Below are 26,172 nucleotides of genomic sequence, written 5' to 3' on the forward strand. Positions count from 1 at the left end.
TAATTTTCATCTGTCTTGCCCACTTTTCCTTTCTTTAGCGCTTCGACCCTGGTACTTCCAAGTCGAGAACGGCTTGCACGTTATCAGCGTGACACAGCATTCTCGACAGGAAAGCAGCGAGCACAGAGTTTTCAAGATAGGAAACGCATGCAAGGTAGATGATAATTATCGTTTTTGCACAAGCCCCAATGAGTGTAAACTTTTTTAAGAGTGTTGAGTGTACTATTGGTCGAGAAAATAAGCTTAATTTCTTTAATTTCGCGCCAAAGCTGGTGCTTGCGAGGTCATGGAAAAGTTTACAATTTTGCGAGTTTCGCACATTTTCATCCTATTTGTGGAAGTTTGCAAAATTAGCATGGCTAAGTTTTCGAAGTCTTTTAAAATTGAGCAAAAATGATTTTTTATTCAATTACTCGGCCAATTGTCATCGACATAACGGACTTAATTGTGGCCCAGTCTATACAATTTCGGCTTTAACAGGTAGCTTTAGCGCGGGGGCTCGTACCTAAATATGTTGGAAAGCAGAAATTTTTCTCGACGACCACTGCATCAAATTTGATGGCTTGTTGGTGCATCTAAAAGAAAAAGTTAAAATCTAGTGAATGGTGGTAACGAATCTGATTTATGCTCTTAAGTTTTTAAGGAAAGATTGCTGAAAATTGTATTTTCAGAAAATGAAGCAATAAAGTTTGGAACTCTCTGATATCACAATTGCGCAAATCGTATATAGTAGTACATCTAAAGTGGACAAAATTTATTTTACATGGCTTTCAAATAGACCGCTAATATGTGGGTAGGACTTCTGCAAAACTCTTGCAAACAATGCATCAAATTCACGCAAGATGTGAATTGACACATCAAATTTGTCCGCTTTGGGTGCTCTGACGGATGCAGTTTACAGAACTGGAATATCTGCTTTTAGTGCAGAGCTCCAAACTTCGTGCTTCCATCTTTTCTAGCTTACCAATTCTCGAAAGGCTCCTAAAAAATTGCGGCCCTAAATGAAATTTTGCTTCCTAAAGTCACTAGAATTTAATATTCTCTCAAATGCAACAAGTTTCATTAAAATTGGCCCAGTGGTTACCTCAGAAAAGCACTTGTGTTTTACATTAATACATTTACATTTAATAAGTAGCATCGAAGTTGGGCCCGAGCCTGAAGCTTCCTCTTAACTTATTTCACTTACAATCAAAAGCTGTAGAGGCCGACAGTTGAAACCACTGTAGAAGTGAAATAAGCGGGGCTGGACCAGGGCGGCACGTCATGGACAGGCTGACAGATGTCTTGGTAACTAGGGCTATTTAACACACAAGCTCTACTTCACAACTTAACGTGCTGCATGTCACTGCGTGCAGCTAACTAGGCACAGCATAGTGTCTTTTGAAACAGTAGTGATTATGTTATGGCCTCTGAGACTAAAGGCATGGCACTCCCACAATCTTGGAGGCCATATAACAAACATGACAGAACACACCTTCCCTCTAGCTTGGAGTCACAACACATGAGCACAGTGCAAGAAAAAAAATAAAAAATAAAATAATAATAATAATAAGGAAGAAGATACAACCAGACTACACATTAGGTATATCCTTTATTTCTACACTCAAAGACAACTTCTGATGCACAGCGTCAGCAATGCCTTGGCATTTTTATACAAAACAAAAAGTCACTCATTCAATCTATCTTTCACAGAGTCACACGACATTAGTTTGTGCGCTCAAAGGCATTTTTATTATCCTGTACACTGATTTACATTCGACGTGTTCATAAGGTGACTTTCTTTAACTACAGAAGGAAATTTGACAAGATGACAATTCTTGTGATCCAAAATTCCTAGTGGTGACCTACACCAGAAACTGAGTTGACAACAATTCATTAATTAGCAAAGCATCACTTATATACAGACCTTTAAAGTAAAAACTTTAGTGAACATTCAACAACTATGAAATTCAGGCTGGTCAGCGATCCACGCATGTTCAATTATAGCAGCAATCCTGAGACTGTCACCAGTTTTGGGATAAATGTTGCTAGACCAGTGGTGAAACATACCGATGTTCCACATTGTCCAGCAATCCCAAGAAAGGTTTTGTAGGGCAAATTATAGGTAGAAAGCCAATACACTGCAATAAGTTTAGGGATAGATATCATGAAACTGGTGCTAATCTCCAAATTCCTACCAAGTGGATGTGCTTTCACATCAACTACCCTGAATTCCATGTTTGCAATATCTCCACGAAAGTTTTTTTAGATAACAAACTTACGATTACTACACCACTTCTGCTATAAACATTGGTCAACAAGAAATTGTGACATTGTCTCAAAATGCCTTACATTTGGTAACTAGTGCCAGTGGATGCTGTAATGCCTCATAATATGTACAAAGAAAAAAAAATAAGAAAGAAGGAAGGAGACAATGAACATTGGTGGTGAACACAGATGAAGGCAAGCCAATGCTCAATGGTCGGACATGGAGGCCGTAGCGATGACAACATCGTCCCCTCCGAGGACACTGTCCTGTTGCTCTTCGGATGCAGTCAAGGCTTGGTCTTGTTGAAGTGCCAACTGCTGTAGTGCCAGCAACTGAGCAGGGTTAGCCACGAGCAAGATTTGCTGGCCGGATGGTGTCTGCACTAGTGTGCCTTCCTCCTGGAGAGAGAACAAAAGAGTGAAACCATATCTCAGTCTTTCAGGCTATTTCTAGTCTTTTATGTGACAGTGGTTCATATTGTCAAGTTGCAGTAACGTTGAACCAGACAGTACTGTAACTGTGAGACAAGAATCCAACTCTTCATTGGGCGAACTTGTGTCCAGAAATAAAAGTAACACTGAAAGTACAATGATGGCGGTGAGCACAGTCGCTGGTCGTTAAAGTCTGTGAGGGTACCGAGCCGACGCCAGGTGGCGTAGAGTCGAAAGCACGAGACGGTAGGCAACTGTGTAGAGTAGCAAGGACAGGACGGTAGGCAACGGTGGGTGGCGAGGAGTGAGAAGATTGAAGGCGTGTGTGCGCATGGGCCGAGGATTTTTGGAAATGAAGAATGTACTTGACAAGTCCGGTCTACAGGCCAAGTGCGTTGGCTATTTATACATGACTCATCGTACATTACAGTGTAATCACTGGGGCTTGTGTACATTAAAGAATGTACAGCACTATTCGCTTTGAGCCTGCTGATTAGACAAGATTCTTTCACTAAGGAATCAGTGACAATATTTAAGAAAGTTCTGATATATAGTTCTGAATGCAGAATGATAACATTGTAGCAGTGGTTGGCCAGTGAAAAACAGTCACCGGAAAAAGATGAACAATGTACACATGTTAATGTACTGAGTGTTGCCCACAGGAGATAGGTACGAAATGGCACTCCATAGAAGTTTTCGAACAGTGAAATTTTTTAGCTGAATCAAATATGAATACTGTTCAATTGATCGGGCTTCTTTAATGTCAAACCAAGTATACTCAATATTTTTCAGCATCTGAAAATGTGACAAGAAATGCAGAGAGGAAAACAAATTTTTTTTATTTAATTAAAAGCAATTCTATTTCAAAGTTTTTTAGCAAAAGGCTCTCTCACCTCTGGCAAGCTGGCTTCTAAACATTGTATAACAGTGGCATGAATGTAAACTACTTCTGCATTAACACGTTAAAGCAGTGTTACTCAAACTGCGGGTCATGACTCCCAAACGGCTCATGAGGTTTATTGTGGGGTCATGGAGGGTCCAATTACATATACATTCTGATTGCCGGAACAGAAATGAATTGTCAGTCTAGGTGGCTATACTATTTCAATGCCATTTTTTAAAGAGTAACAGACGCACACACATGCACACTTTTTCGTAAAACCTGAAAAAGAGTGGTCCCCTGGTCAAAACTGTTGAAATTAAATACTTGTTCTGTTTACCTTGTAGCATAGCTCAAGCTCTTTTCGTTTGAAAAGGTAGCCATTTGAAAAGGTAGAAAAGGTAGGTTATTATGCAGAATGTAATATTAGGTTTGGCCATAAGATGGACGGCAAAATGGAGAGACAGACAGCGACCTAAACCTTCAGTCGCCACAAAGCAAACTTCACCGAACATGGACTTCCAACTCCAGCCAGTCTTGTGTCACCGAAACTGTAGAAGAGGGCAGTTCAGCACATAGTTTTATCAAGAAACCGAATATATCCTTTTTATTAAAATACATGAATAAATGAATCCTTGTTAAAAACATTAAAAAGTATTTTTGGTTGCTCTCTTTGCTGTGGTTAATGCCTGTTAAATAAATTAACATGTTAACGTGTCTGTGTCATTGAAAAAGGTATATGTTCAGAAGGTGTATAGAGATGGAGAGGACCACGGTAGGTTCGGTACAGTAGACTTACGTTAACTTGGCTTTGGTCAATTTAAATTTTTGGTCAATTTAATCTTGACCGAAGGTCCCCGCCGGCACGTATGCCCGTAATGAAAGTACGCGCCTATGGGCCCAAACTTTCATTATTTCAGTCCTAAGATTGGCCTCAGGTAGATAATTTGAACTTGACCAGTCAACATTCACATGCATGACTCGTATGGTGACCCCAGTAGCAACCACTTTACTGGCAGCATCTGTCTTGGAAGAACTTAGGGGATAGTGAATGCATTAAACACATGTAAAATCTCCTGTTGAAAATGCCTGTTTTCAGCCTGCGCTAGGATTATGTTCAAGCAATAACGGCTGCTCACAATGTCTGATTACATGTTTAACCGGTTCTAACATGCAACAGATGACGATGACCTTCCCCTCCCAAAAGAAAATCAAGCCGAAAACAGCCTTCACGGCATTTGTATGGTCTGCTGTGCAACGTGTCTGTGTTACGGCGAAGGTGACTTTAGGAAACTGGATGCCACCATGCAATGCATATTGCCCCCTTTTCTTGCTAAAAACCTGGGTGCATGTTAGATTTCAACTTCTTTTAGGAGCATGAACGTTATCTCTATATTATTTACTTTTGACACATAGAAAGCAGGTGCGTGTTTGATTCAGAGGCATTTTAGAATTGAGCAAATACTAACAAATGAATCAGCAGTTGTTTGGATGTTTTTTTCTGCATCTTGTGCAAGTCAGTCAATTTCGTTGGTCTCGTCAGGGTCGAAATAACAGAAGCCGACTGTACTGCTGAAAGGGGTCACGTACTGGAAAAGGTTGAGCTACACAGATTCCAGATCGATTTTGACCACTGGGGTATCTTTAAAGGGACACTAAAGCGAAACAACAAATCAGTTTAGACTAATAAAGCGTTGTTTGAGAAACTGCAGGCAGTCGTTTCAAAACAATAGTTTGACTATTAGATGAGAAAATGAAGGTCCAAGTATCAGTATTTGAATTTCGCGCCGAAACGCAAGCGCCGGTACATCAGCGTGACGTCAGGGATTGCAAAGTATGTTTTCGCATTTCAGCCGCGTTGGCTGAATAAAGGTTCCCGAAACTTGCCATGTTTAATATTTGGTTCCTTTAGAAGACAATGTAGTCAATCTGTACCGCTATATATAATTAGTAGGCCCTAGAAGATGCCATCAAAATCCAAGACATCACAGCCTCCAGGTGCGGGAACTTAAGTAGGCGTCGCCACCCGTATTTCGTTCTTGCACTTTTTCTGGCTTACCGAACGTCTTATCGTTGTAAGAGTGGTGTTTTTGGCGTTGTAGAACGGTAATTTACTGATGCAGAAGAAATCATTTTTCACTTTAGTGTCCCTTTAACGTGCCCCTAATGCATGGGACATGGGTGTTTTTGCATTTTGCCTTGAAATGCAGCTGTGGCGGCCAGGATTTGATCCATTGTCCTCATGCTTTGCAGTGCAACACTACAGTCGCCAAGCCACCGCAGCGGGTGCTCCTTGGGAGGAATACCACACATTTTCTAAAGTTTGCACCAATTGTGCACTTTATGTTGAATATCATGCAGCTTATTAGTTACTCTTTACCTCTAGGCACAGCACAAAGGCAGAATTAAATTTGTAATAGTGATAACTGAGAAACAAAACAATGTTTTTGGAACACAGTGACTTATTGACTGCACTGTAGCCGGTTTTACGTGCTTCAGAAACTTGTCAGAGCTTGTCTGAAGCAAATAACTATCTGACATGGTGTCTCGTGCTGCCACATCAGAACGGCACAGGTACCACCATTTTATTTCTTGCATGAATTTCTTTTTGCCGTTGCATTGCCTCACCTTTGATCACCTTTACAACTTCTTTGCAAACAGCTTTTATTTTCCGTAAAACTTGACCCGGCATTCCTAAAATCGCAGAATGAGCCAAAATTCATAAACTTTACAAAAATTCGGAACTGCCAGGTATACCACCAGCAGTGACTCCAGATAAACACTTGCCTGTAATGTCTGGGGGTCGAACGAGAGGCGCAGGGTGTCGCCAGCTGCAGAGCCTGCCTGCTGCACCACCAGGGTTGTCGTAGTGGCAGCCGTGCTGGACATGTTCGCCGCCCTACGGCGTCTTCCAGCTGGCTTTGGCTCATGCATGACCTCTACGTCTTGGATAGTTTCTGCTTCATCCAGGTCTGCTTCCAGCTCTTCCTCCACACCCAGTTCTGCAGGTGATAAGGGGCCAACGATACACTACTTTGCACAGGTCCATCGAGAGACACCGAAGTAAATTTTTACTGATTTATTTATAAACCTACATTGCCCAGTTGGGCATTATTTTAGGGGGGTTGAAACAAGAGCCACAATCAAAATAGGAAAGCAGACAGGCACAGATGTCACTTGAAAATTCAACTAAAGCATACATCTTGCAAGCAAGAGGAAAACTTTTTTGTGGGAACATGGATGACACTCGCATCTAACTGATTCCACTCGTGAATCATAAAAGCAAAAAACTGATGCGGGAATACATTCGTATGGGTTGCTTTGTAGCAACTGCTACAATTGGGTGAGTTTCTTATTTTTTGTCATAAATTAATTACTTCTCTCCACCTTGCGGGTTTCCGCAGAACTATTTTGTCAAACTCTTGCCTTTGCTTTGAGTTGACACATTTGACTTCACCCTGCCATCTGCTAGCCACCTGGTTAGCCCAGATGGTAGAGCGGCTGCCCAAGAAAGGCGGTGGATCCCGGGTTCGAGTACCAGACGGTGACAAATTTTCTTCTTTCAACTGTGAGGCTTTTCTTTCGAGGAACCCCTATGGGTTTTCTGTGTAGCAATTGCTATGGTTGGGTGTATGTCTTAATTTCCCCTAAATTACTTCTCTCCACCTTGTGGGTTTCCGTAGAACTATTACGTCAAATGTGATGAAAAAGGGGGTTTTCAACACATTTTAATGAACTCGTGAAATTTATTTACCGTTAAAGGGCATTAGTTTAGTATTACTTTGGAAGAATAATCTACCTCTTTTTATGACAACCTTTTATTGCATATAAAGTTTTCTTTTCCAGTTTTCCTCCAAAATACAGAAGGGTTTTCCCAGCTTTACGGACAGGTAAGTTTTGTGGGTTTTCATCAGCTCATGATGGTCAATCTGCATGAACTGCGCATCACGGGACTGAATCATGGCTTCGTGCATTGCCATAGTTGGTGCTGTGCAGGTCTACCAAGGTTGCGCCAATGGTGCCTTTTCATGGTCAGGTTCAGCATCATTTGTCCCCGTGTAAGGCTCTGAAATAGGGCGAGTCATGGCAAATTTTCGTGAGGCACCCCCCTCTCTGTGTCCATCCACCATCCCTGCAGATGTCTGTAGCCAGGTGGTCAGAGTACTAGTTATGCGACGGGTTGCTCAAAGCTACAAGAAATCCGAGGTCACCTAGGTACTTCTTACTTGAATGTGAAAGCACTAATGTCCAATTGAACGCCGCTGAGGAGTCCGGAGTTTTGCGCTGTAAGTTACGCACTATGGTGGTACGGGCTGCCCGAGCCAGCGAGCAGCAGCAGCCTGCGGTGCCCATGCCGCTTGCCACCAACATACTGTGTTACGAGGGACCGAGGAAGCAGCAGCGGCCACCAAGGCCGGCAGGTGCGCTGAGCAGCCAAGTCCAGTGGTGGTAAAAGAGATACGGACCACATGCCAGCTTCCGAGAGCGAGAGCAAGGGTGACGTGGCGTGGCATGATGCCCTCTTCCCTCACGCAACACCTGGCATGCTACCGCAGCAGCAGGTGTGCTTTTTTGCCCACCCTCCTCCGTCGAGGCATGCTAATGACGTGGTTCGCAGCCAATGGAAGTTTAGGTGCTGTTTCACTGCTGCAGACCTCATCGGCTTTTTCACTCAATGGGCCATTTGATTCTTTCGCATAAAAAGTATTTGAATCTGTTTTTCAATTAAAGGGCACTTTTATAGTATCAATATTTTCAACTAAAAAATATTTTAATGTGTTCAATAGAACTGGAGCTATCCAAAGATCCCCCTTCGTCCTCTCCGCGGTGCATGCAGACGCGCCAGCTGAGCAGGGCGGTGCTCTCAACCCCTCTCACTGCTTGTGATCACAATGCACAGTCTAATTTTCATTTTGGACATTCATGCGAATGCCATTACCGGTTTTGGTGCACATGACATGCTAAACTTGAAGGCTCTCCTTTAATTTACGGTTGAGTTACTACATATACAAATTATGGATTCCCACGGTGAGCACTATCACTCTAGCTGTGGCATTCAAACAAGTTAACACTTTCGGGACCGGCCCATAGGCCATCGATCATATATGATCGATGGTTTTGCGCGCACTGCCCCGTTCAAATTTCCGCGCGCTTGGACATGTAGCTCCATCTAGGAGGTCGTCAGGAACTAGACTCTCGGTTTCGGCATAGTTTCTTTCATTTCCAGCAGGTGGCGATACGCGAGAGAGAATTTTCTCGATTGCGGCGGCGGCGGACGCAGTGGAAAATGGCGTCGTGCTCGCGTCCGGTCGCTCGAAAAGAACGCCGTCAATCGCGCGATTCCGCTGCTTCGGCAACGGATTTTTTTGATGAACCGAGCAGCGAAGAGTCTGAAGACGACTTCGGCAGCTCCGATTTTATTTCGGACTCCGATTCGGATGATGATGAGCCACGGACTTCATCTAGTAGCCGAAGGTGAGCATAGTTCCACATTCATTTCTTTCTGGAGTAGGTGAACGGGCTCGCTATATGTTCTCATTATTTTATCTTTACTTGATAGGGTCTCAACAAGCTACGGCAATGATCTGCTGCCGCCAGCGCAGAAGCGGATTGAGTTTTCGCCGCGACGGGAACCTGGCGTGTACTTGGACGCAGAAGTGGGCGTGGCGCTCAGAAGCGGATCAAAGAAATTCTTGACTGCTCTGGACTTCTTTCTTCTTTTTTTCTCGATGAATGTGATCGAAACAATTTGTGACAACACGAACAGGTATGCTTGGACTCACATTTTGGAAAAACCAACGCATGCTTGTTCCGATGGATCTTGGGAAGAAGTCACCCCAAGTGAAATGCTAAAGTTTATCGGACTCGTAATTTACATGGGCGTTGTGAAGGTTCCTCGGCTGAAGCTGTATTGGAACGTAGGAGATCTGTACAGCGGTCTGCTCCCACCACGGATCATGCGGCGACGCCGGTTCATAGCTCTACTCGCAATGTTGCAAGTTGCAGACTTGGACGATGTCACTCAAAGTTCAAGAGGAAAGCTCCGATACATGTGGTGGCTCCTGCAACACATGAACGAAGTGTCAGCGAATCTTTTCCAGCCACATCGCGATCTTTCCGTGGATGAGCGCATGGTGAAATCGAAAGGGCGGTCAGGCATCCGACAGTATATCAAAGATAAAGTAACAAAATGGGGCTACAAGCTGTGGGTCCTAGCTGACCCTGGCACCGGATATACTGTGCAGTTTAGTGTGTATACCGGTAAGCGTGAGCAGCCAGGGCCCCATGGCTTAGCTTTCGACGTAGTTTGCCAGCTGTGTCACAGATATCTTGATCAGGGCTACAGGATCTTTATGGACAATTTTTACACTTCTACTAGCCTGTTCAGTCATCTTCTCAGCCGAAAAACATTGGCTTGCGGAACCACACGCAAGGATCGCCGAGGATTTCCTGCCGAACTGAAGGATGCACGGTGGGAAAAAAAAGCTCGACGTGGCGACATTCGATGGTTGCGCGATCAGAACATCCTGTACCTTCAGTGGAAAGACCGGCGTGTTGTCAACATGATGAGCACGGTTCATACTGCAAATGACACGGTCACCGCAAAAAGAAGGGAAAGAAGGCAAAACTCCTGGACTCAGATATCTATAACAAAGCCTCTGCTGATCCATGATTATAATGCTGGCATGCTAGGCGTAGATAAATCGGATCAAATGATTGGATATTATAATGTTCTCATGAGAAGCGTACGGTGGTGGAAGACTCTGTTCTTCCACTGCATTGATATTGCATGTGTGAACAGTTTCGTACTCTTCCAAGCTCACCGCACATTGCACCCAGAGATTCCTGAGCTGGCACGGACTGCCGGGTTTGACCACCTAGCTTTTAGAGAAGAGCTCATTCGGCAGCTTCTGAATCTTGACGGTGCCAAGCAAGCACACACGCCTCCACCACCCGTCGCAAAACATGCACTCCACAAGCCGGAAAAAGTGGCAAAACGCAGAAACTGCAAGCTGTGCTATGAGCAGAAGAAAATCGAGCTCAAAACTAATGTCTTTTGAAGCACATGCCAAGTTCACTTGTGTTTTACGACTGCCCGGAACTGCTTCGTCGAGTGGCACAAGAACCGTGGGACCTGAGTGGCTGACCACTGGTGCAAGCTAGATTTCACACAAAAAAAAGACAGTTGTAGATACGCGTGCCAAATTTTCACAAGCAAGAAAGGAGGCATTGTAGCACATTTTGTATATCTTGAATTTTTTTTATTATGTTTTTCCACTTGTATATCCATGACTTTTCCAACTTTTTTATGTTGTTCTTTCAGCAAATCTTGAATTTGAGATTTTTTTAAAAATATTATATATCACTTTTAAGTCTAACCTTTCTGTATGCATGAAAGACCATCTAATTAGCTACATTTTGATAAACATTGCAGCAATATAGCGTAATGACTATTCGTAATAAAAAATAATTTTTGACACCCATCAGAATTGCCTGTTTTTTCCCCGGTCCCGAAAGAGTTAAAAGAAACTACACAGTCTTTGCCGTTTTGCTGTAGTTTGCTGCACTAGCGGCCATGAGATCTCCCTCGTGCTGTACATACGATGATGTACCTCTTTTTGCAACAACTAAAGCATTCGGCGGCTGCGGGCACTTCGACATATATCCTGATGCACCACCGTGCAATGTTATGTAAAGTAGTGATGCTTCCCGCAAAACTGCAAAATGCAGATGCACACTATGGTAGAGGTCAGTGAAACTTCACTGGTGGCGCGGTCTTGCACTGCGTAGAGCCCTTCCATCCAAACAACACCATGTGTATAAACAGGCTTTAGCACTGTGGAGGAGCCGGTATAACTTGAGAAGATGACGGATGCCGAATACCAAAGTACATAACAGAATTTTTATAAGACTGTTGACGCAGTGGAATTTTGTCATTTTTAGACGTGTGATGCAATATGAACACTGTTAGCTTTGGAGACACTTTTGTGGCCTTTGATAATATAATCATTGATTGGTGGTGTTTCCATAAAATCCAGCAAATAGCCATACGAGGGTGCCACTGAGTCATCATGTGGAGTTCAAATGGCAGGGATCTGACAAAGCTGCAGTAAAGCATGAAGCAATCTTTATACATTACTTGCTTGCATGAAAGCGAGTAATACTTGGCTTGTGTGCTCACAGCAGCATTGTCTCATGTCTAGCACAAAAAGTGTTGCAGGGACACTAACAAATACACTTGGGGTGTATATCTTTTGTGTATTGCCCACCAGGTTCCTCATGTTGCCAGTTGCACTTTTGTAGGATTTTGCAAATTTCTATACACCGTGACACAGCAGCAAACCATATTTTATATGATGCCTGAAAAGTGAGAACACCAAACGCCGGCACAATCACTACACCATTGCCGTGGGTGACAACACCTGGAAGTACGACACATCTATACGTAGTACAATGTTTTTGGCAGAACCTTGTCCTAATCCTGCTTTTAACTGCTGTTCTTGCTCCTCTTTGCTTTTAGTTCAGCAGCAGCACAAGGCCGTTAGCCTCATTCAACTTCTGATGTTTTGGCTCGTTTAAGGGCCATCGATGTAACGCACCCTGAGCACCCAGCCTATCTGTACAGTAAAATCTAGTAAATTCGGGAAATATGATAATTGGGACTCATCCTATTGTCCTGGCAAGCATATAGATTATTTAATGGCATTAAACTCTCATTAATTCAAACATTTTTGGCTGTGTAATAGTTAATACAGACTACTGCCAGTGCACACAGAACAACGGTAAATGTGCGACGCAAAAGAGCAAGAGCAGGGTAGGTAGCATTAGCGTCCAATGGAAGCGGCAGAGTCTGGCTGTGTGCTTGCAGTACTGCATGGTTGCTATCCGTGGTGGCAAAAATAGCAACCCCGAATTTTTCTGCATCAGCTGTGGAAAGCACTAGTTTCGTTCTGTTTTAGTGCACAGCATGTGATGCTGCAAACACCGCAAAGACCACTAAGGATGAAAAGCAGTTTTAATGCATCCCTCGTACTGGCGTCAAACTGAATTCAAACTGATTGGCTAAATTGCGACAAACGATTAATTCCTAGACAGCTTACAGACAGAAAAAATAATCGGGACGTATGTGCAGTAGTGGAAATCACATGTACTTGAATAAAAATGCGCATCTCATGCTGATGAGATACTGTGAAGGAAGTTCAAAGGCCCTCGCCGCTGTGGCACTTATCAGTCAAGAGAAGATGAGAATCACGGCTTCGACGCTGATTTTGTGTAAAATAAAAATGAGACTAGCGGATTTATATATAGTACATAAAGGCACGTTAATGCAGTTTGATAATTCAAAGTTAATTGGCACATTTATTCTGGCCCTGTGAAATCCAAATTAACAAGATTTTAATGTAGTAGAATGCCTAACGCCATCTGCAATATCATGCACAATACCTTAGCTCATAGAGTTGAGGAAACACCCACACACATGCGTACAGCACTAATGCTACTTGAAGTAAAACGCATGACACATCAATGGTAAGAGTACTAAAAAAACACTTGCACACATGCACGTGGTGCTGAAGGCCCCAGAAGGGTGACAACGAGGTAGCAAAAGCTGACAAGTACTCATAGAAGTGCTGAGTCATACCAAGGCGAGGGTCGTCCATGAGCAAGCCGTGGGCTGTCCGCTTGTGCATGGCCAGAGTGGAGGTCTGCCGGTAGTTCTTGCCGCACAGATTGCACATGTACGGCTTGCTGTGCGTGTGCACCACGTGGTGCTTGTACAGGGACGAGTATTCGGTGAAGCGCTTACCGCAGGATGCCACCAAGCACACGTATGGCTTCTCGCCTGCACACGCAGCAAGAAGCAAACGACAAAAATTGGAATTGTCGAAGACCTGAGGCTCGCACAGCGTGAACCAGAGACACACATATCAATTAGATCAGTGCAGCTAGTGAGAACAGTATATTTTCTGGCACTTGCATGTGCAATGATGCCCCTTTGATGAAAGCCCTTGCAACAGTCAGGTTTATGTGTGACTCAGTGTGACTTTGAAAATCTACACAATTAGCAGCTCTGAGTATAAGTCATTAACAGCCATCATCTATGATAAAGGAAGTAATAGTAATTCCTACATAAATAAAAAAAAAAGAGCGACATCTATGCACTCATGCTGGTATGCTGCTCTATTTTCTCAGTAACTTAGGCGGGTGTGGCATCAAAACAGCATGACATCTGAAATGAGATGCTGCTATGATTATCTGTCTCAATGCCACGCCAGAGCTTAAGAAGGTGCAATGCAGAAATTAAACTATGACAAAAAAACTGTTCTCTCAGTCCCTAAGCAACTGTAAAATGAAATTGCCTGTGTTGTAATGCCCCACTCTCATCCCCACTGATAGTTGTTAACGAACATTTACATAGCTGCGAACTCATGAACATTGAATTTCATAAACTGAGCTTTATTTATGATTATTTACATATAGACGCACAACATAAGAACCAGCAAGCTAGGAAAAGCAGAAACTTAGAGGCAATGCAGTGTTCTTAGATCACTGTGACTTTTTCAGTGCCTTTGCGTTTGCCCATTTAGCCTGCTTCAGGAAGATGTCCCAATAAACATGCCTGAAGCAGTAGCCCTCTATTTAGTGCCTTGCATCGCCACAAAAAAGGTGGCACAGGTACTACCGCAACTTCTTTCTTGTATGCATCTTTTTCTTCAATCTAGGTCGCCCTATCCTTCCACACCTAACATTTTTGTGAACAAAGCACATTTCTCGTAAAAATTGATGCAACATTCATAAAATCGTAGAACGAGCCCAAATTCGTAAACTTTCCGACAAATTCTGGAGACTTGGCAGGTATGGATTGGTAGTAGCCCTGAAAGTGTCTGATTGAGTAATAGGAAATCAAATGTTGAGACTGCTCCAAGGAGGCAAGAATTCTCTTAGAATCTGAGAATTCGTGCAAGGTATAGACTTTCTAGCAAAAGCTTATGCTTCAAGTACTTTACGATTTCAACTATGCCATTACACCTTGTCCCCCAAAGCCTATGGTTATGTTCACTACTGCTGTGAAACTCGTTCAGCAAAACTGATCCTTTTTTCTCAAATCCCCTATTTTGACTAATTAGAGAAGGCCAACACTGAAACACACAGTACATGTGGCGACCACATGTGATACCACTGGGCCTGCTCACCAAGCTGGGGGGGCTGATTTTATTGCAAAATTTCTAAATCACTCTAAATCACTTTGAGCCTGCTACAGGTGAACAAGAATAAAGACCCAGGAACAGGGCAGCCCTCCCACCATACAAACCTGTGTGAATGCGTATGTGATTCTTGTAGTTTGTGGCACTGGCAAAGGAACGGCCGCAGTTCTCCTCTTTGCAGACGTAAGGTCGCTCGCCAGTGTGTGTGCGCATGTGCACCTTTCGGATATTTGAGGTGGTGAAGGCACGATTGCAATCCTCAAAAGGGCACTTGAAAGGCCGTTCCCCTGTACAGGTAAACAATGCCGCACCGTTCAAGATATGCAATGAATGTCTGCAGCTCAACAATGCCAAACAAACTAAAAAAAAACTGTGACTGCATTCGCTTAGTCTAACTGGGTTATAACGACTATGCTTATTACCTATAAGCTGCCCAATTTATCAGGTATATTGATATAACCAAACATGTCTATAACAAACATAAACGAATTTTGTGATGCATTCGTTACATACAGAATCTCCAGTAAAGTAAAGGAGCAAGGAAGGAACCTATCTTCTTAGAACTTAAACAACACGTAGTAAGCAATAATGCTAGGCTGTGCATTCACCTGTTTCTCAGCATCACTAACCCCCGTATGCAGAGATTCAACTTAAGTCGAAGCACATGCTTGACTTGATTTAGATGACGCCTGGCGTTAACGTGCCCAGAGACGCTCACTGCGTTTCCTTCGGCGCGTTCCCGATAGGCGTCACTCGGATCAAGTCAAGCATGTGCTTCGACTTAAGTTGCATCTCTGCATACGGGGGTAAGAATGCTGTTCTCAATGCATAAGATAGTGTAGACCTGTTCCAGCCCACTTCACTGTTGGAGCAGCACCAGTGCAGGACATTCACTGTGCTTTCTGAAGCATCAGGCAAGCCAGATCTTCACATTCAAGAGTGAAGATGTCCTTGGACACCCAGAGTTTGATATTTCAAATGTCTGGTTCATTATGAGGGAACTAGTGTTTTACACGAGTATCACTCAGTAGGTTTCAGACGTTCGATATAGAGTATAATTTGCTTGATATGGCTCCACTATATTTGGGTTCGATTGTAGTTACAGACTGCGCCACTTTTGAAAATGAGCCAACTGATTTACGGGAGGGTGAACATGAACACAGGATAAATTATGAGCTCTTACATCTAAAGCAGAGCTTATTACCTCAGTAACAAACACGGAGTATTTTGCAACAATCCTTTTTCTCACTATTAGTCCTGATAGCAGAGGCGTGGGTTCATGTGAGCCAATTAATGAAGAGCCATAGTGGTAAATGAAAGGAATCATAAAAAAATACTGTATAGTAGACGTGTAAGGTTCACACTTTCTTTTTCAGAATTTGGACACGGAACAGCTCTCACACGGGACCTGGTCAAAATGGTGACAGCGCAGCCAGTGACTTGTGCACACCCCAGATGTGCCACTGCATCAAAGGTCAATGCGCAGCTCTCGCTTTCTAGTAGCGGCACGGGGAAGTGCGCAGCGCACAAAAATTCGCCGATGTGCAAATGGCATCTCGGCACCGAAAGCGATTGCTTCTCCGTTGGGAATTGGGGCTGCCAAGCAGGGGGTACTGCCCTTACGCTATTCTATATATTAGTCTACACTATTCTATACGGTATGTCCCCAGAATTCAGCCTGAGGGAAAGCTTTATCAGCAATACTACTTTTGCAATTGCTTTTTAACACTTTTAACATCCAAATTGATTCCGAAAAAGACTTGCCAAATTTGCCAAATCTTCTTATGTCGTCCAATTTTTTTTTTTTCATTCTGATTCTGAAAATACATTACTTGATTGGTTTCTGGTTTGAATCAACATGAAAATTAGCCCGCACTGGGACTCATGTGCACTACACACTGTGTCCTCGTCATCACCTAATGCTGTCTGATACTCGTAAACAAAGTTGGGGTCGCTCTCTGAGACAAATTCGAGGTCTTCAGCAATGCTGCTGTCAGAACTACTACAAGCAGCTGCTCTTTTTCTAGAGACATCGCTGACACATGCATTCCTCATGTGTGCCACCATTTTAAATATCCGTTGCTGGGCTAAACACATAGTAAGTGTGCTAAATGTGTTTTTTTTTTTCTGGACTTCTACTGCCCTTTAATGTTAAAAATTGAAATTAAAGCCAATTATCAACCATTACTCGTCTTTGGCGATGGAAGCTGCACAACATTGGTCTGAACGAGTGTCACTTGTCATTCGCGATATTGGCGCAACCTGCTATGACGAGTACAACATGGGATTAGGCGTTAACTCTCTCCCTACTGTGAGGAAAATAGGTGTTTTTGTAGGTTACACCAGGTTTCTTTTTCTGAAGGAACTGCTGGACCTTTCATGCATAAGTTTTATTAACGAGGTCTATGTCGTAAAAAAGATATAATTGCCATAATCAAGATTGTGGGATGAAATTGAACAAAGGTTGTAAGGACATGCTTGTATCTACTAAAAAAAGAAAGTGTAACAAGAATTACGAGATATACAAGATGTACTGTTGTCTCATAACAGGTATACAGGTCTACCACTACAAAAATTTAACTGCAAGTGCTACAGTTGGGCGTGCCATGCAGCAAAGCAGTTCCTCGATGTAGAACATAGTGGAATGTTGCATGTTTTGCAGTAAACACTTGTTTTCTGCTCAAATTTCCTGTCATAGCATTTCTTGTAGTTTTTATAAGTTCTATCAAGCACTGCAAACGACAACGGACCAAAGCAAAAAGCGAAACTAGCTGGGCTGCGGCCACCGATTTTCCAGGCTGGTTTGTCTCGTCATCGCTCTCAGAGTAAAAGATTGACGAAAAGGCAACATGCCGACTCACTGCTGCCAAATCTATTGATAAAATCAGCCACAGAGCAGCAGAATAAAGAGATTTGCAATCTTTCAAAGTGTGTGTGGTGCTTCCGGAGGCAGCTATTTTTGCTTTCTACTTCGACGATCGCAAAACTTGAAAGCGCGTTCGCGTTCAAAAATGACCACAAACTGAGAAAAATGCAGATTGATTAGGAAATTAAAATATAGTTCCTTTCTTTCCTGTCCAATGGTGCAGTGCGTCCATGAGCGGCACAGAAGAGGTTTCGCAACATTTAAAGATCAGTCATAGTCCAGCACTAATCTTATGCCATGTCTGAACTTAGGGCTGGTTAATTATTATCCATAGGTTACAGAGACAGCGTACGTTGCAAGACAACCACACAGACACACCTGTATGTGTTCGAACATGCTTTTGCAGGTCTCCTGAAGTCTTGAAAGTCTTGGTGCAGCCGTCATGTGTGCACCGGTAAGGCGTCTCGCCTGTGTGGACGCGCGTGTGGCTCTTGAGGCCATAGCCAGTAACGAAGCTCTTGTTGCAGCCGACCACCAGGCACTTGAAGGGTCGATCACCCGAGTGTATGCGTCCATGCACCTGTTCAACCAGGGACAACAGGATATGGCAGCAAAGCCCACACAGCCCAACAATCACAAGATAATCTGGGCTGGATTGCATACAGACCACTCCATTTAATATCTATGAGAAACCTGATAAGGGTAATTCATGGTAAGATGAGCACAGCACGAGTGCAGCAAAAAGCAAGCAGCGAATAGCATTGGAGGTTGTGCCTCCTTGCCTGAACCTGTTTTTGACAGATAACTTTCTGCTTTTCTTGTGGAGACCCAAGGGAACTGCAGAGTCTTTGTAGACATTTCCCAAAGTACTCACTCATGCCTTTCGCACTCCTTGATTACGCAATGCCTCCATGACTGCAGGTATCTCTAATGAACCAAATGCCTTTTCATAATATATAAAAGCCACACGGAGTAAAACGGAAACAGCACGACAGAGGACAAGCGAGTAAACAGCAGAGGACAGAGTGCTGACTAGCAACCAAATGCTTTATTTGCAGAAGCAGCATATAAAGACATCATTGAAGGTGACATAAAAGAAAGAAAAAGAATATGGGTAAGCGTTAGCCATGAAGATAATTCAGTTATTTTGTTGATAGCGTGAGCTAAACAGAACTGACGCGTGGGTCACCACTTGTGAATATGCAAAAGGCCTGGAAGATTTCCTGGGCGCACTGTTTACTATGCTCTTTACTCGCTCGTCCTGCGTCGCACTGTTTCTGCTTTATTCCTGTGATGAACCAACCAGCCCCTTTGAACACACTGCTAATGTCCATATAGAGACGCTGATTGCACTCAGTAGATTTCTCAAATACCTGATTGATGACATCAATTTATCTATTGTAGAATATCCCTTCCTGAAGCCAACCTGTTTTATTGGCCAATTGAAGTCAAATGTGGCTCTCATTCTACTGAAAATTATCTTGGTGAATATTTTATACAATATAGAGAGCAAGCTAATGGACCTATAATTCACTTTTCATGTCTCCCTTCTTATGGATGACTACAATATTGGCATTCTTCCGGCTCTATGGTACACTTGAAGCCGTGAGGCATTGCTTATAAAGGGCCCCAAACATTTCAAGCACATCTCCTCCATCTTTGATTCAATCGACTGTTAATCAATCTTCTCCTGCCGCTTTTTCTCAGGACATGTCTTCCAACGCCCTCCTAACTTCATCTCTAGTTATATAAGGAGCCTTTGCATCCTGTACATCATCCCTTCCAATGAAGGTAGCATGGCTGCTCTGACTACTGCACAAAAGGCCAGTATAGAATGCTTCTGGTGCTTCCACTATATCATCAAAATTGCCAATGAAATTATCCTGTTTACCTTTCACTGCATACACCTTGCCTTGTCCTACGCCAAGTTTTCTTCTCGGTGATTTCATGCTGTGGCCATTTTTACTGCTTCCTCAATCTTTCCCACGCTGCTGAATTATAACAATGTTTATCGGTGATAAAGAGACCATATATACGTTTCTGATAGATGCTGTGGTAGACCCAGGAGGTCTTGGTCTGGCATCCGATCCAATCTCCGATATCCAATTAAGGACCATCACTGGTTCATGGGCACAAAAGAAAAAGGTTCATGTGCGTACAGTCGAACCTGGATATATTGAATCTAAAGGAGATCACGAAAAATCACAATATATAGGTAATTCGATATATAAAATAAAAATTCTATACAAAAATTTTCAAGCTGATTTTACTGCTGTTCGTTATACACAATAGTTTGTTATATGTGGGTTCAATATATCCAGGTTTGACTGTATTTCTTTCTGTGTTCCTGCCTTCCACGCTGTGCTCATTTTGCCATGAGAAGCTTGCCATAATGCCTTAAGAAGTCCACAGCCATGATCATCATAGTATTACAACACAAGCAACGCTTGCATTGCCATGACTCATGAATAGGCAAATGATGTACTAGTTTTACAGAAACCCACAAGGTGGAGAGAAGTAATTAATAAAGAGAAGAATGAGACATCCATCCAATCGTAGCAATTGCTACAAAAGAAATCCATACATGTTCCTCGAAAGAAAAGCATCGCAGTAGTAGAAAAATTTGTCCTCGTCCGCAACTCAAACCTGAGACCACCGCCTTTCCAGGGCAGCCACTCTACCATCTGAGCTAAACAGGCAGCTAGCAGATGGCAGGGCGAAATCAAACTTATCAACAACTCGAAGCGAAGGCAAGAGTTTGATGTAATAGTTCCGGGGAAAACAGCAAGGTGAAGAGAAGTAATTAATAAAGGGAAAATGAGACATTCACCCAATCGTAGCAATTCCTACATAGAAAACCCATACGAGTTCCTTGGGGGGGGGGAGCCGCAGTTGTAGAAAAATTTGTCCTGGCCTGGGACTCGAACCTGGGACCACCACCTTTCCAGGGCAGTCACTCTACCATCTGAGCTAACCAGGCGGTTAGCAGATGGCAGGGTGACGCCAAACTTATGAACAACTCGAAGCAAAGGCAAGAGTTTGACGCTTGCTAACCTCCTAATTAGCTCAGATGGTAGAGCAGCTGCCCCGGAAAGGCAGTGGTGCCCGGTTCGAGTTCCGGACCAGGACGAATTTTTCTTCAATTGCTCCCTTTATTAATAGGTACAATGTAGAATACTGATTAAAAAATTTCATGGTTTTAAGCAAAGTACTTGAGCTTCACCTTTCTATTAATTCATGAGGTACTTCATTAGTGATTCACTGAATTTTAACACAGCCATCGTTGTTTCAGAGTCTCCTTAAGAAACACAGCTAAATGTATACAGCTAAATGCATACCTTGAGGTGATGGGGTGTAGTGTACATTTTGCCGCAGCCTTCAAAAGCACACATAAATGCTTTTTCACCTGGCGTCCCACTGCTGGAGCCCCCATTTGAAATATGAACAATCTGCGAAGGAGAAAAGAGAATGCAGACATGTATAATACGTGATTAAAAGATGCACCACGATAGAATTTTTTTTATTGTTAAGTACGCTTTTAGACACTGCACATTTAATAATCAATGAAATGATGCCGATTGAAAAAAAACAAAAACAAAACAAAAACAAAATTCACCAACAATTACGATACTCTCTAATGCGAAATTTGCATGCAGCTCTACACGTGTTTTCATTTCGTGTGTCAATATTTTGTATTATGATTACAGTAAAAGCTCATTAATTCGAATTTCCCCAGGGATGCTACAAAAATTCGAACTAATGAGAGTCAGAGAAAAAGATTGCTTGGTCAAGGCGTGTATACAGTTCGATGTGGTGTGGCACGTGTGCACATACGCTACGTCATGGTGGCGTGACCAACAATGTCTACTTCATAGCACTGGCGCAGCCAACGTAACCAGACGCGGTCAACGTAGTCCAATGTGCCGACGTCGATGTGGCTCTTGCTCCATCTGCGCGTTCGTTGTGCAGAAAATTTTTTTTCCCGCAGTTTCACCCGAAAAGCGAAGCATCGATTGTGATAGGAAATTAGTAGATAGCTATACAAAGTAAGGATAGTAGTTTTGTCGGCCATATAAACTTGGAAACATTCTATTACTAACTAAATTAACAACTACAGTGTTATGGATGCAAAGGTAAACATGAACACATCTTGCTCGATGACTGTGGAAACTCACTGAAAAACGCTGGAGTGAGGAATCGCGGCAGTAACAGCGAGAGGATTGACCTTCGTATAGCTCTTGCTTCAACGCGAACGAAACGTGGAAAGCACATTGCATACGAAGCTACCAGCACTACGCGCACTCTGCAAATATGGCAGATCACTTTGAAGATGAGGCCCATGCGGGCGTGCACTTTGGCCGCGTCAAAGATACAGCCCCTGCATGGTCGTGCCGTAAGCAGCTGCTGCCGAAGAAGAATGTCCCGCCCCCCTTGCTCCCTCCTTCCGCCTCACCCCCGTGCCTCACGTGCGACAGGACAGGGTGAACATCTGCCCCGCCTTCCTCGCTCGCGCACATGAGACTGAGCCACGTATGCCGGCCCACCCTCCCACGCTTTCGATCACACATATAGCATACGGCGCATGGCGACAATTTTATTGCCCTTAAGCTTTAAACGGAACCTCACAGGAGAAGCGACCTGCAACAGAGGCGTTGGCCATGCCTGGCCAGGCGCAAATGTGTTTCTCTCCAGTCAGGCCTAAACAAAGGGCAGCAGACGGAAAAACCAAAGCCACGTGGCCCGCCAGCGTTGCCACCATACTCACGCGCACTAGCGCACTCCCCATCCGCGATGGCATGGAGTTCGAATTATCGGCAACGGTGGGGATTTCAGTGTGAATTAGCGAGATGTGTTACATATTGGTTTCAATACATTGCCGGACGGACCGCGGCGGCTACTTTGAATTATGCGAAATTTCAAATTAATGAGTTGTTAATTAACGAGCTTTTGCTGTATATAGGCCCATGGTTTATATTACGAAGAGAATGCTGTGAGTAGCACGCTTTGTTTCCATACAGATGATGTGTGCTACTCTGGCGCCAAATCACAGCCATCGTCGCTGCACAGCCTGTCTTGCGTAGCACTACACTTTTCGTCTCACACTTTCATTCCACCAATCACGAGAGCGTCCCTTCGTCGTGTGGAAATTGTACCACCAGTGTAAGCGGCGACAACACCCAAGGGAGCATCACATCAAGCCTTACTTGTAGCCGCTTGCCATTGCCCCTTGAAAGATCAGTGATTCCCGCCCCACTCGCTGGTACCACGGACTGACCTAAACAGCTGACGCTATGGACGAGCATAGCCCTTCCTACCTCACGCCACCCTGCCCCCCCCCCCCCCCCGCCCCTTCCCGCCCCCTCGGAAGCACAGATGAAACTGCCCATGCAGCTGTGGAAGCCGTGGCCACCGACAACTCAGCAAATGCACAGGCCATTTCTCCTCCGCTCCTCCTCCACTTTCCTCCTCGCGCGCTCTTTGATCTACTGCTGCACTCGTTCACTCGGTTACGCCGAAGTACGCCGAGCCTCGCCAACACACAATGTAGGAACGGGCGCCTAAGAGCTGTGCTCTAAAAGAAAGTGTAAAGTGAGTATATTATAGCTCTTGACAGCTGCAAACGAGATTACCATGCGAGACAAATCAACATCTTCTGCAGCTAACACCTTATCTATGCACCTTGTGACACAAAAGCTGAATGTATTGCCATTTCACTGGCAGACTGCATTGTAGAAAAGCTGAGAAACAATTAGGAAACACTTGACTTTGTGTGCCTCTTCTATAATGAGGGCAGAGGATATGCTACTCACACTTCAGGAATATTTCAGCTAAGGCACATTATTGTAGCCAATGTACTGCTTGCTAGGAAGAACTGAACTCACATTTGTAGATCTAGCACCAGTCTCTTCTTCTTGAATGTTATCACCTGAAGCCTGCAAAAGCCGACACTCTTGTAAGAGAAACCAGTTTCCTCGAGGAAAAGTCGAGTCATCATAAGATTCTAACCTAAAACCTAATGCAGAGATAGCTTCACATCATATGTGTGCAATTATATTGGCTGAAATTGCTTGTGGAATATTTTACTCAACTCTGACTAAATGAAGAGGTAAATGACTGCAATGCCTGTAACCATCACCTCAAATTAACTTTTTTTCTTGCATAAGCACATAACATAGACAGTATGTTAACTCATTACTGTTACATAAATACATGAGAATGCTACATGCATATGTTCAGCAATAGTCCAATGACATATATTTATATTTATTGTGAAATGTATATTTAATGTGGAAATGCAAATAAAGAAAAAGAGTAAAAGGAGGACCTACCTGAGCAGCAATGCTTTCTAAGCCAAGTGTAGCCTCTGACACATCAGAGCCGAACAACTGCTCAGCAGTTGTCGTCGTGGAGATGTAGGCAGTTGTGCCGTCTTCTAAGGTCACCGCCTGGAGGCCCTCTAGAGGCAGAAGATGGAATCAAAAATTGTGGCTCAATTCACAATAAGGGCCATGAGAAAAAAAGAGTGCTTGTTGCAAGGCAGGATCTTGAATGAGAAAAAGCAATGCACCACTGACTCTCCGTCTCATTTGGTGCATACACTTAAGGAGCTCAATACCAAGTTCTAAGCCTTACCTCCTTTTGTGAACTTTGCAAAATTAAATTGTGGAATTTAACCTTCCAAAACTGCACTATGTGTTATGAGGATTGCCATAGTGAAGGACTCCGGATTAAACCTGACCATCTGGGGTTCTTCAACATGCAACCAAAACGAATGGTAAACGAGCGTTTTTGACGAAAAAAAAAGGGAACACCGACCAAGACAAATTTTCAGCTCCCACACGGGAGCCCTGATGTCTTGTAATTTATCACTAAGAAAAAGTGTACCTTTTATTTGTCGTGCCTCTTCCGACTAGGCCAGATCCCTTCAAACCCCAGATTTCAATTAGTGTTTTTGCATTCCTCCCCCATCGAAATTCAGCTGCTGCAGGAGAGTAGAGTCAGTGACCTTGTGCTCGGCAGTGCAATGCCACAGCAACTGAGTCACTACAGCGGTAAGTGACCTTTACAGCTCGTCTTCCTTGGTGTTCATTATGTTCAGAAGGCCATCATTACAGTATTATCAAGGATGAAGATTCAATTGAGAACACACTGTCTTGCATGGTTTTGGTGTCACCGCACTGCACATGTAGCAGTGTTCAAGTCCTTTTTTATTTTCCCTAGTGCAGAGGCAACTAGACTGCACCAGAAGCTGTAATAAAGCCCTGTTGTTGGTTTACTACAGTTCTTTAGTTTTCAGAGCAATAGCATATGTATGCATTTCCAGTAGCTAAAAAAAACTGCATAAAGTCTACAGGCAGTCTCCTAACATGTTGAAACTGTTGAAGGGCCCCTCACCAGGCCACATTGGAAATTTTGGGGACCTATTCTCGGACGATCACTTTCGGCTATACTATCGCCTTCTCTAGACACAGTGTGACACTAGCCAATTAGCTCATCCAGTTTTGCTCAACCAGCCAATCAGTGTACGCCTGATGGCTGAGGCGATAGTACTGTCGAAAGTGATCGTCCCAAAATACATCCCTTGGTTACACACCGTAGGTTGCAGGGCACCGTTAAGGCAGCATCTCACTGGAAGGAAGAATTTTTCAAATGTGTTCACAACTACAGGAGATGGAAGAAATTGAAATTCCGTATTGTCATGATGCCAGGAGGCAAGCTTACCCACCAACGTAGACACGCTCTTCTTCTGCCTCGACTATGGTCCACAAGCAACATTCCTTCCTTGCCTTCTCATGCACAGGAGCCAAGGAATTGGTCACATTTATGTCACAAGCTCTGACTCACTTTTTTTCTTCTCCTTACTCCTCCTTCTGCAAGGCACACTCCCAGTGGGTGCATTGTGCATTGAGTGGTTTACCGGGGACACATACCATAATTGGTGAAGTTGACACTGTGTCTTATGTAGAGGCATCTGTCCGTGTGACATTGACTCTCTGGCTGGAATTGGGGATCCCACAAGATCAGGGTGCGTGAGCTTGTTTGGAATTTCAGCTGTTTTTGCACAGTGCAGCCGCGTGACACTTTGCAGAAATGATTGCCACCGCGTGATCTACGTCCGCCGTGCTTGTGTATTAGCAACATCCGAAACAGGTGAGGGGCCCTTTAACCACCAATCAATCCCAAGCTGTACTCGCCATGGGAGGTTGTACCAACATTGCCAATGACCAGTCACGCTCATTCAGCCTGATGTTGTGCTGCTCCCCCTGCCAAGGATGAGTTACAGTTGGCATTGAGGAAAAGTTGCCCTCAAGAGAGACATTCTTCTTATTTAACAAAAAAAAAAGTGTTAATTTTAACCAGAAACCAAACAAGTCATACATTTTCAGAATCAGAATGACAGCAAAAATTATGACAACATAAAAAATCTGGAAACTCTGGTAGTTGTTCCAGAATTAATTTGGGACTTAAAGGGTTAAAGAGGACTCTGTCATTAACAGGAGCACGTAAGACTGCGATGAAGGTTTACGGTCTGATAGGATAAG

The 26,172-nt window shown here is 43.6% G+C and overlaps 2 protein-coding genes and 1 long non-coding RNA gene across 4 annotated transcripts in view; 2 read left to right on the top strand and 1 right to left on the bottom strand.

Moving 5' to 3' along the window:
- LOC135902534 (uncharacterized) overlaps positions 1-6,329 on the top strand; it is a 42,045-nt gene extending 35,716 nt beyond the window's left edge. The window contains exon 6 of the long non-coding RNA XR_011512716.1: positions 5,813-6,329. This is a non-coding gene — a long non-coding RNA (uncharacterized lncRNA). The remainder of the gene's footprint in view (positions 1-5,812) is intronic.
- LOC135902527 (zinc finger protein 143-like) overlaps positions 1,573-26,172 on the bottom strand; it is a 31,243-nt gene continuing 6,643 nt past the window's right edge. For both annotated transcript variants that reach the window (XM_065432647.1, XM_065432648.2), the window contains exons 5-12: positions 23,959-24,086; positions 23,512-23,562; positions 20,968-21,078; positions 18,008-18,209; positions 14,871-15,050; positions 13,200-13,400; positions 6,347-6,561; positions 1,573-2,646 (exon numbers count right to left, since the gene is read on the bottom strand). In XM_065432647.1, the coding sequence (XP_065288719.1) occupies positions 2,455-2,646; positions 6,347-6,561; positions 13,200-13,400; positions 14,871-15,050; positions 18,008-18,209; positions 20,968-21,078; positions 23,512-23,562; positions 23,959-24,086 (1,280 nt within the window). In that variant the 3' untranslated portion in view covers positions 1,573-2,454. The remainder of the gene's footprint in view (positions 2,647-6,346; positions 6,562-13,199; positions 13,401-14,870; positions 15,051-18,007; positions 18,210-20,967; positions 21,079-23,511; positions 23,563-23,958; positions 24,087-26,172) is intronic.
- LOC135902600 (piggyBac transposable element-derived protein 4-like) lies at positions 8,380-10,984 on the top strand. The gene is made up of 2 exons (XM_065432792.2): positions 8,380-9,034; positions 9,120-10,984. The coding sequence occupies exons 1-2, from the start codon at positions 8,847-8,849 to the stop codon at positions 10,618-10,620; spliced, it is 1,689 nt and encodes a 562-aa protein (XP_065288864.1). The 5' UTR covers positions 8,380-8,846; the 3' UTR covers positions 10,621-10,984.

The sequence above is a fragment of the Dermacentor albipictus genome, chromosome 3 (genome assembly GCF_038994185.2).
Source record: "Dermacentor albipictus isolate Rhodes 1998 colony chromosome 3, USDA_Dalb.pri_finalv2, whole genome shotgun sequence".
Taxonomy (NCBI): domain Eukaryota; kingdom Metazoa; phylum Arthropoda; class Arachnida; order Ixodida; family Ixodidae; genus Dermacentor; species Dermacentor albipictus.